Here is an 11122-nt window from a genome sequence, read left to right on the forward strand (position 1 = left end):
CGTAGATCGACCGGTAAATTGAGAGCTTCGCTTTTACACTCAGCTCCCTCTTCACCACGACTGACCGGTGCAGCGTCCGCATTACTGCAGCCGCAGCCCCAATCCGTCTGTCGATCTCCAGCTCCCTTCTCCCATCACTCGCGAACAAGACCCCGAGATACTTGAACTCCTCCACTTGGGGCAGGAACTCATCCCCGACCCGGAGTGGGCACTCCACCCTTTTCCGGCCTGCCGGAGGTGTGCGTTGAAGATCTCGCGGACTGGGGCCTCTGCTAGACGTTCCCAGCACACCCTCACTACGCGTTTAGGTGCACCAGGTCTGTCCAGCGTCCTCCCCCGCCACCTGATCCAACTCACCACCAGGTGGTGATCAGTTGACAGCTCAGCCCCTCTCTTTACCCGAGTGTCCAGAACATATGGTCGCAGGTCTGGTGATACGATTACAAAATCGATCATCGACCTACGGCCTAGAGCATCCTGGTGCCACGTGCACTTATGGACACTCTTATGTTCGAACAGGGTGTTCGTTATGGCCAAACTGTGATTAGCACAGAAGTCCAATAACAAAGCACCGCTCGGGTTCAGATCAGGGAGGCCGTTCCTCCCAATCACGCCCCTCCAGGTCTCGCTGTCGTTACCCACGTGAGCATTGAAGTCTCCCAGCAGGACAACAGAGTCTCCAGGTGGAGCACCTTCCAGCACCCCCCCCAGGGACTCTAAGAAGGCTGGGTACTCCGAACTGCCACTCGGCGCATAAGCGCAGATGACAGTCAGGACCCGTTCCCCGACCCTAAGGCGCAGGGAACAAACCCTCTCGTCCACCGGGAAAAACCCCAACGTACCGGCAGCAAGCCGAGGGGATATAAGAATACCCACCCCAGCCCGCCGCCTCTCACCAGGGGCAACTCCAGACTGAGACAGAGTCCAGCCCCTCTCCAGGAGACTGGTTCCAGAGCCCAGACAATGCGTAGAGGTGAGCCCAACTATATCTAGCCGGTACCTCTCAACCTCACGCACCAACTCAGGCTCCTTCCCCACCAGAGAGGTGACATTCCATGTCCCTATTGCCAGTCTTGGCAGCCGGGGGTCGGTCCGCCAGGGCCTCCGCTCCTGGCCGCCACCCGGCTCACAATGCACCCGACCCCTATGGCGCCTCCTGCGGGTGGTGGGCCTGCGGGAGGATGGGCCCATGTCTCCTCTTCGGGCTGTGCCCGGCCGGGCCCCATGGACTAAGGCCCGGCCACCAGACGCTCGCCCTCGGGCACCCTCCCCGGGCCTGGCTCCAGGGCGGGGCCCCGGTAACCCTATCCCGGGCAGGGTAAACTGTTCCCTCGATATTCTTTTCATGGGGGTCTTCTGAATCGCTCTTTGTCTGGTCCCTCACCCAGGACCAGTTTGCCATGGGAGACCCTACCAGGGGGCAAAAGCCCCCAGACAACATAGCCCCTGGGATCCCTGGGACACACAAACCCCTCCACCACGATAAGGTAGCGATTCAAGGAGGAGTATTTTATTTTATTTTATTTTATTTTATTTTATTTTATTTTATTTTATTTTTTGTGTGTCCCGTTTGGATCTTTAGCCATCAGAATTGTTGTCTTAAGGCCAAGAAAGATGCCAGGCGGATTTATTTTACCAAGTGGATCATCATGGCCTTGCCATATTGGTCCATTTGATTGACCTTTATTATAATTATGAATTTATTTTATTTTCAGTTGCTACAAACGGGACAGACATGACTGGGGGATAGGACAGGGAGAGAGAATGAAAGAAAGAGAGGGAGAGAAAGAAAACCAAAGGGGAGAAGAGACGGTGAGAAGGGGGAGAAGAAAGAAAGAAAAACAAACAAAAAAAACCAAAACACCTGGGTCACCTGTATGGAGAAAAAAAAAACAGAAGAGAAAGCAAACAACAAAGAGCAACATAATAAAAAAAAACGGCACCATCACAATAAACTAGCTAGCAGTAGATATCAGTAGATACTAAATAATAAACGATATTGTGCAGCACGCAAGATAGACAGCGCACAATGTGTTTTGAGGCAGCAGCCAAGAAAGCTGTAGTCCGTGTCTGTGAATACCCGTGTGTACACCTGTGTGGATCAGCGCGCTTGCATTCCAAAGGTTTCTCCATGTAACGATCTGCTAGGGAGTGTGGGGGGGCCACAGCCCCGTCCTCCAGGGTATGAAGCAGGTATGGAGGAGATCAAAACTCCAGACATCCAGAGGCCCCCAGAACACAAGAGACCAAGGAAGACCAACAGAGGGGCAGCCGCGCCACTGTCCCAGTAAGAGCTGAGGAGAGTCCCAGATGAGGGCTCACTCAGCAGCCGCGGAGCAGAAGCCAGGGGGAGTTGCAGTGACGCGCCCATGAGCTCCGCCGGCAGCCAGCTGTGCCTGAGTGACCGAGCCCCCGGCCGAGAGGCCGGGGGCACCCCACCTCCGAAGTGGCCCGAGCGAGCCCCAGGCCCCGATAAGTGGCCGCCAAGGAGTGAGCCGGTGTGTACCCGGACGCCCACCCCCAGACACAAAGAACCACCAACGCACCGACACCTGAGGGAGTCCGCCACTGGCAGGGGAAGTGGTGGGTGGAGATAGGCCTCCAAACCTTGGAGGGCCTGAGATGTCCCCAGAGAGGTGGCGTCTGATACCCAACCTGACATATAGACACAGATACAAACATCCATTCCCACCCTCATGCTCTCATATGCGCTTACTCCACATTCAACCAACGTGGAGACAGACATAAAGAGACGCTGTACACACGATCACACTCCCCAAGCGTACTCTACGAACCGGGTCTAGGTACCCTTGCCCCTGGAGGGGGGAACTGCACCCAGACCCAGGTGGTGTTACCCTTTTCCCTGCGGTGGGGAGAGGCAGACCGCCCCGACTCCGTAGCAGCAGGGAGGCCCCACACTCCAGACCGCAGTTGGACGGCCAACTCCTCCTAGCCCCCCCGCTCCAGCAGGCCGCAGAGAATGGGGGTGAGAGAAGACTCCAAACCTCCCTCCACCCGCTCATTGTAGTGTTGATGCATATGTGTTCTAAGGTGCAATTAAAACCCAGGAGGGCATGGAGCTACCTGCCAGAGAGCAGCAGGTAAGCGCATAGTCCCTCCTGTTAGCCCTCAATGTCTACGTGTATTCAAAATTGAGAGGTGGGCAACGACGCCAGGGGTGAAGTGTACACCCTGATGGTAATTTGGACTCTGTGTATTGTGCCCACCCCCAAGATCCTATATGTATGCATAATGAGAGTGTGAGTAATGTGAATGTCTAAGTTGTGGGATAAAATTGAGGCAGAGGCAGCCAGAAGGGGACAGAGGGGGGAGGGGGGGGGGGGGGTAGCCTCCTCTGCACCCTGGTGACATACCCCTACTCCAAGGCCCTGCATGTGTGGGTGGTTGTGGTGGAGCGGGAAGAGGGAGGCAGCTGGAGATGGGGAGGGAAGGAAGGGACAGAATGTGCCCACTTTAAAGCTCTCCTCCGTGAGAGCAGAACCATGAAAGCAGTCTTAGCATTGTCTGTCTAATAAGTTATACTTTGTTGGTGGAAAATCAAGGCACATCTGATTTACCCGTAAACGTTTTGGGCGAAGGAAGCGGGCGCTCCGGATACTCGGGAGGTGGAGGAGGTGCGTGGACAGCACAGATCAAAGAAGCACTTGTAGATAAAGAGGGAAAAGATGGCTGATTAGAGACTTCTCATTTCTGCGGGATCCAACATATCTTTTAATGCACAAATTTGTTGCACAGTGGAGGCCTGTTCTCTGGAAACATGAGGCAGAATTTGCTCATCACGGTTTAACTGGGCCTCCTGCAAAGTTCACATAGACAGAACGCGTTTAATGGGATCCGAGCCCACTGAGTCCATCTTCTTCCAGAAGATTAGATTAGGTTAGATAAAACTTTATTAATCCCTCAGGTGGGTTCCTCTGGGAAATTCAGTTTCCAGTAGCACAGCACAAACAGAAGTTGCATGTTACAGAGTTGGAACACCAAATAAAGGGGAATGACGGAGTTCAAATATAAGAATAAATATAGCATATATACACACATACACATATATAAATGTCACACAGTGGAAATTTCTATTTATCTTTTATATTGGTTTTATTCTGATTTTTAATGCTTATTTATAAGTGTAGTTTTTATTTGCATGATTTTATTCTGTTTGTATTGCATGTTTTTAGTGTGTTATTTGACATTGTTTTAATCCACTGTGGAATGGCTGGGCATGGGACAATTAGCTGACAGTGATCACCTGCTGAGGCATGGGTGTGTCCACAGGTGGCCTATCAGCTGTCTAAAGACCTCTTAAAAGGAAGCTAGCTAAGCACTGGAAGACAGAGGCCCCAGATGGAAACAGGAATGCATGAAGGCCATGTGAAAAAAAAAAAGAAAAAAAGTGCCGCATAACAAAAAGGACCACGTACTTAAGAAAGATAAGATACTTTATCATCATTATACAAGAATGTACAACGAAATAATAGTACACTGTCATGCACTGGATATGGACTTATTAAGTAAGATGGGGGAATAGGTACCATATAATATAATATATTACCATATAATACTTACCAAAGTTACCATGACATTGTACTTACACAGTATAATTATGTCTTTGTTTCCTTTAAAAATCTGACTTGTTACCCCCCTTAGTGTGCCTATACCTTTAAGGATGTGTAAGTAAATATAATTACATTGTAATTTCAAATTCCATTTAATTACAGGTCAATTACGCCCTCAGTCTGACTCGATTATACCCGGGTCAGTTTTGTAGTAACAACTTTTTTGACATGTGAGACAACAGGTGGTGTCCCCAGGATTGACCTGGAAAGTTATTTTCCATAGACAGTAGCCTGTTGCTCAGGCTTTACTTTCTTGCTTTGGCTATTCAAAGAAAAGAAAAGGCGCGGTTAGGACGCAACCAAGTGTCACATCTATGGGGGTGGGGCAGGTGCAGGATATCCTTTGCTTGCCGAGTACATTAAATCGAGAAAGCTAAACAATGTTTCGTGGTTAATGACAGTAAACACTTTTCTTTCATTATTATGATATGAGATGTGGGAGGGGTGTACAAGCTGGTTTGGTTATTCTGGAATTACACGCCACCTACCCCTCCTGCTCCCTCACGCATAAACGGGAAATACACCTGCAGTCAGCTGGCAAAGCAGAACACGTTCAAGATGGGGATGGTGTCGGCAGCCATGGGGATAAGTGAGTAACTTCATCAGATTATTTGTTAAAGGGTTGACTGGAAACAAACAAACACTGTAACCTGTAGGGCAGAGAGGAAATTGTGTTTATGTGTTTATCAGTAATCCGCGCACCTACTCAGCTGTTTTATTCCGGTTTGTGTCACCGGCACGTCAAAACTTTTAGCCTGTAAACGCGTTCGAGTAATCGGCAGTAAATATTCATGCGAGCCCTTCCTGAAGTTGTAGTTGTTTCTTTGTGGTTTTCATTTCCATGGCTAAAATCTCACAAAGTCTCCGAGACACGTGAGGAGTTTAAAGTCATGGCACGCGAGGGATCTTTAACACCCAACCACTCACCCACACCCGGAAAGGAGCGCAGAGCATAGTGTGTTAATCTGATTAATGTCAATGCTGTAATCTGCAAAGTTATTCTGTTAGTTCTGAAGTTCGTTGTGTCTAAACTTCAGGTATTGTCTGTAAACATCGAACCTCCAGAGATTCATGAAAAAGAAAATAACCCATTTTCACGTGCACAATTATATTTTTATTTTAACTTTAAAACACTTTTTGTTGTCAGGTATTTTACTTCATCTTGGTGGTGCACACAAGTGCAACGTCACTCAGCGTGATCATGAGACAACATATAACATCCCAGATCTGTCTTATGCTCAGGGTCCAAGTGATTCCAGCTGCACATTCACCTGGTCCAACGCATCTGTAAGTAAACCGTACCAGAGCAGCTTCACGTATTCTGATGTGTAACAGTTACTACCAAGTTCATTTACGTGCAGCCTGGCTTGTTGTGATAGAATGTGGAGGGTTTGTGTTTCAGCAAACCGTGGTTGCAACTCACGTTAATAAAATGGAGCCGGTGACGATGAGCAGATTTGGCAAACTTGTCTCTTCCAAATGCATCGGCAACATGATCTTCAGTGGAACCTGCGTGACTGAGGTATCACTGTTTCCATGGCCAACAGTGGTCAGCATAATTAGAAACTCTAGTTTTGATGGGGGAGGTTTAGTTAACAACAGAAATATAAACATGCTGAAATACTTAGAATACAACAATAAAAGTATTAATTTGCAGAGGTGTGGACTCGAGTCACATGACTTGGACTCGAGTCAGACTCGAGTCATTAATTTTATGACTTTAGACTTGACTTGAAAAAATGTTCTAAGACTTGTGACTTGACTTGGACTTTTACACCAATGACTTGGGACTTGAATTGGACTTGAACCGGTTTACTTGAAAAGACTTGATATTTTACCCCAAATATAAAATTTAACATGCATATTATATAGAGATTGAAAATGTGACGTCATTCACGGGTAGAACCGCAAAGGATTCTGGGAACTCGTGGCAAGCGGTACTAGCGCACGCAGGCTTTCAATTAAAATCAGTTACACAGCGATAAAAAGAAACACAAAAAATGGCAAGAAGCCGTTGTATTATTAACTGCAATAGCCGGTCGCATGACAGCCACGGGAAGCCGACGGGTAAAGAGATCGGTTGTTATCGGATTACGTCGTTGAAGAGAAATTGTTCGAGCCATGTTTCCGAAGTAACAAAGAGGCGACGGATGGCCTGGATTGCAGCCATTCAAAGACAAAATATAACGTCCCAGAACCCTCCAGCTCACAGGTTAGTCTGCTCCAAGCATTTACACAAAGGTCAGTCTGCTGTTGTAGTTAATGCGTCATTTTCATAACATAATTAGTGATATAGGTTACAAGCAAGTCTGGCGCTGAACAGAAATGGTCGCGCTATGCTCCTTTATTTATTGTGCATAAATAGTGAATTGTCCTGACACAATATTGCGTTTCGCTTCTGTTATTATGGTACATTGACAAAAACATATACTTTTATTCACAGGATAAAACAGGTTTTTTGTATCACTAATTGCCCAGTACGATTACAGCATACAGTATTATTGTCACTGCTACATTTCTGTGATGCTACCAGAAATTATTTCCACTACTAATTAATTACCGTTGAGCTCAAAGGTCCTATTAATAAACGGTTAAGGAATGTGTATTTATGGCGACAATTTGTGAGGCTGGTAAACTTATGATACGTACGATGGTCTTTACTTTCTACTCGGTGCATTTCAAGGTCCTGCACCCATCCGTCGGTAAACTGTACCTGGACTTGTTGCAGTGACCTGAAGTTACTAAACTTCACGAGTGTGTGCACTCACTCCAAGAACCGTATGATTATAAATATGCATATAAATATGCTACGGGCAGGGATAGCTCAGTAGGTAAAGTGGTCGCCCCATGATCGGAAGGTCGGCGGTTCGAATCCACTTAACGGCTACCCTGAGCAAGGTACCGTCCCTACACACTGCTCCCCGGGCGCCTGCTTAGTGGGCTGCCCACCGCTTCACTGAGTGAATGGGTCAAATGCAGAGAAAAACAAGTAATTTCCCCATGGGGATCAATAAAGTATCCATTATTATTATTATTATTATTACGATGAGATAGCTGACTTCATCTAACTAGCAAATGTTGTCCAGGCTACGTTGGTGATACAGTTTTTTTTAATGTGTATGATATTTTTGTCATGCGATTTTAAAGCCGGTCCTACAACCGCATCCAAGAATAACATGCAGCTTATCTCAGAACAGTCGGTGAAAATTATTCTAGGAGCTAGGTTTAATTGAGCTGCATTTTAAAGAGGTGCAATTTCACAATTTGTGTATATTTTCTAAGTTCACTATTTTGTCATGTGTTGAGAAAAACACAGATTTTAAAATTACATGGTCTAATATTTACATTTAGCATATAACTGCAACATTATTTTTTCGTTGTTTTTTTTTTTTAAAGACTCGAAAGGACTTGAAATTCAAAGTTTCAGACTTGTGACTTGACTCGGACTTTTACACCAGTGACTTGAGACTCGACTCTGACTTGCCTGACATTACTTGAGACTTGACTTGAGACTTGAGGATAAAGACTTGAGACTTACTTGAGACTTGCAAAACAATGACTTGGTCCCACCTCTGTTAATTTGAACACGCTGTTCTGCCAACCCCCAGAAAACATTTAATCATTATCCCGGTGTCTTTATTTTTTTCTTCATAGGGGACACCAAAGGACTATATGGCCAGCTGCACTGGTGAGTATCACTAACAGACTGAACACGTTTGACGAGCATTATTCTGAATATCTTCTTCTCTTATTTGCATTCTGTCATGTTTTTCCTCCATCTTTTAAGTCTAATGTGAACATCTAATATTCTTTTACAGTCACCTGCCTGCCAGAAAAAGAAGAAACAATAGGAGACAAAGGTGAAATAAAAATATCATTTTTTTTATATAGTCCAAAGTCTCTGGATCTCTATTAGAGACAATACAGCGGGGTTACGTTAGAAGAATCTTTGGTAATTTTGATACTTGATGTTTACATGGAAATCCTAGCATCATGGATATTTACAAGAAATGGCCTCGCTGTGGAGCGTTACAGCATTTATTTGTGGCGTTATTATGACTGTAGTGCAACTGCATGCAGATTTCTCAAGACTGGTATTAAGCTCTGAGAAAATGCCTGTTTTTGTACCTTTGAACAAACTACTTGACCTTTGAGATGATGTTAGATGTTGTTGGCTGTTTGTCTTTTCAGGAGTGCCTCCTTCCCAGATCGGTGTCATTGCAGCAGCTTTCATTGTCCTGCTGATCGGCCTTGTGTGCTTCCTGTGCTACCAATTTAGACTTTGGAGGTATCTATCTGACTGTAACAGCTGTATTTAATGACATGCTCATCCAACATGGTCTAACTAATGCTCTGTCTTTGATAGTAAATGCTGTGGCCAGACTGGAGGCATCTACCCTCGTGTGATGTTTAAGAAGGCTCCGCAAGCAAAAGCTGATGTGGAGACAGGAGGAGGATAGAGCAGCTTCTCGGTGCACGATAAATCTATAGCCATGCTTTCTCCGTCCTTTCCCCTGCATTACTTAAGTAGCAGTATGCTTGCATTAATATATCATCTCTGCGGGTTTGCTTTTCTATATTTTGCCGGGCGGCTTTTTGGGACAAGACAGTTACAGCATGAAATCCATGTTACAGGATATTAGAGGCTTGATGTGCCAAACTCTAATGTAAGAGTTCCTCCTTTTGAGGAGTTTGAGGCTCTTCTGTGGCCTCATCAATGCTAAAAAACGCTGTGACTGATGAAAGGTCATTGATTTCTTCCCACACAGACAAACCTCAGCTCAGTGTTAGAAACTGTATCCTGTTACAGCGTTGATCCCAGTGTTGATTGTAATTCCACTAGCTGTGAGCGATTGGTGCACAGGTGAAAATTTCTCTGGGAAATTGTTAATGGACTGATTCTTATATAGCGCCTTTCTACTCTCCTGGAGTACTCAAAGCGCTATGGGCTGTGGAAGCTCTCAGACTCTTTGCTGCAATAATGCTAATAATATAATATAATATAATATAATATAATATAATATAATATAATATAATATAATATAATATAATATAATAACAATGATCCCCCCTACTTCCAGCCAGATCCCCCATGTTAGGGTTAATGATGTAAACCAGCTGTGGAAGCTCGGAGACTCGTAATGCAGCACCAGGGCGTGCACTTTCAGTGTCCTATAGCATTACAGCACATAGTACATATGCATACAACACTATAAATAGCTTATTATCTAAATGCTGCAAATATTTTTCTAATGTGGATGTTTCTTTATTTTTGCTTACTTATTTGTACTGTTTTCTTATTATATAACGTATATGTCATTAATTTAAAGGATTCCTCCTGTAATGTGTACTCTGTACCTGCATGGCCAGTCACTGTGAGTGTTTTTGTCCCAGATTATCCTTCTTGCTCTGTTTTTCTGCTTTATGTTCCCCTATTATGCTGAAAATGGATTAAAAACTGCTGATTAAAAACCTGAGTTGATTTTGTTTCTTTGCTTTGTTTCTTTTCTTTTTTTTTTTTTTTTTTTACATCATATCTGGTGACACCTTAGCATCCAGTGAAGGCTGGCGGAGGTGGGCAGCTGAGGTGGCGTGTGCAGCAGGTCCTTTGTGTTATAGCAGTCTGGAGGAGCTCAGGCACTAACTCCACTGTAACCCGACACTGCTCTTGTGCCTCTGCAGACATTCAAATACAAAGGTTGAGTCTTGTTCTCTGACTTTATTTGTTACTGACTGGGTGTAAAAAAGGTAAATAAACTGTACTTAGGTAATCCATACTGCATGCTTTACAGATTTACAAATTATCCCGGGGCTCAAGCATTATTTAAACTAGTCAGTCACAACATTAAAATCAATATAGTTACCAGATTATTACCTCTGGAAGTGTCATGTGAAGTCTGCCATCAGCACTGACAGGATAAAGGACAAACTCTGGATTCACATTGTGTGAAACATCAAAGGGGTTGTGCTTCTTTTTATCTGCCCCAGAGGCTCAAAAATCATCATGACTTTCACAGTGTTTTTATTTTTCCACTTCTTTTCCACTTCCCCATGTGTTCACTTCCTTTACATTTTCCAGCTAACATCTCTTTGGGAAGCAACCTGTTGGTGCAAAAATGTAATTTTACACCAGTCCAAGTTTAAATTGGGTTCTTTGCTCAAATGTTTGTTATGTATAGACGCATCGCTAGGTCAGTGTCAAGATGCTTAATAAGCAGAAAAACATTCCTTCACAGACTGAAAATGGGTGAAAAAGCAGCCCACAGCCAAAGATAAGCTTCAGATATCCTGGAGAACTGTCGCTAAAGAGCACCTGAGCAGTGTCTGGTTTAAAACTTTTGCCATGTTGACATATTAATATTCACCACAACATGAAAATGGTTTCTGAAACCAGACATGACTATTCTGTGTTTATGCTCTTCCTGGAAACTGTATCTATGGTTGGTATCACAACAAGGGTCATGTGATTTATCAAAATATACATGAGTTCT

The 11122-nt window shown here is 44.8% G+C and overlaps 1 protein-coding gene across 1 annotated transcript; it reads left to right on the forward strand.

Moving 5' to 3' along the window:
* Nucleotides 1-5173: 5173 nt before the first annotated feature.
* Nucleotides 5174-10092, forward strand: LOC143413994 (uncharacterized). The gene is made up of 7 exons (XM_076877575.1): nt 5174-5220; nt 5779-5918; nt 6034-6153; nt 8286-8319; nt 8450-8491; nt 8823-8919; nt 8998-10092. The coding sequence occupies exons 1-7, from the start codon at nt 5190-5192 to the stop codon at nt 9089-9091; spliced, it is 558 nt and encodes a 185-aa protein (XP_076733690.1). The 5' UTR covers nt 5174-5189; the 3' UTR covers nt 9092-10092.
* The last annotated feature ends 1030 nt before the right edge of the window (nt 10093-11122 follow it).

Source organism: Maylandia zebra, linkage group LG19 (assembly GCF_041146795.1).
Source record: "Maylandia zebra isolate NMK-2024a linkage group LG19, Mzebra_GT3a, whole genome shotgun sequence".
NCBI classification, from domain to species: domain Eukaryota; kingdom Metazoa; phylum Chordata; class Actinopteri; order Cichliformes; family Cichlidae; genus Maylandia; species Maylandia zebra.

What these genes read in the sequence shown, in the direction of transcription:
- LOC143413994 (XM_076877575.1), top strand. Translation starts at nt 5,190, where the DNA reads ATGGGGATGGTGTCGGCAGCCATGGGGATAA. An exon ending in CTATATGGCCAGCTGCACTG is followed by an intron (nt 8,320 to 8,449) that starts GTGAGTATCACT and finishes ATTCTTTTACAG; the next exon opens with TCACCTGCCTGCCAGAAAAA. An exon ending in TACCAATTTAGACTTTGGAG is followed by an intron (nt 8,920 to 8,997) that starts GTATCTATCTGA and finishes TGTCTTTGATAG; the next exon opens with TAAATGCTGTGGCCAGACTG.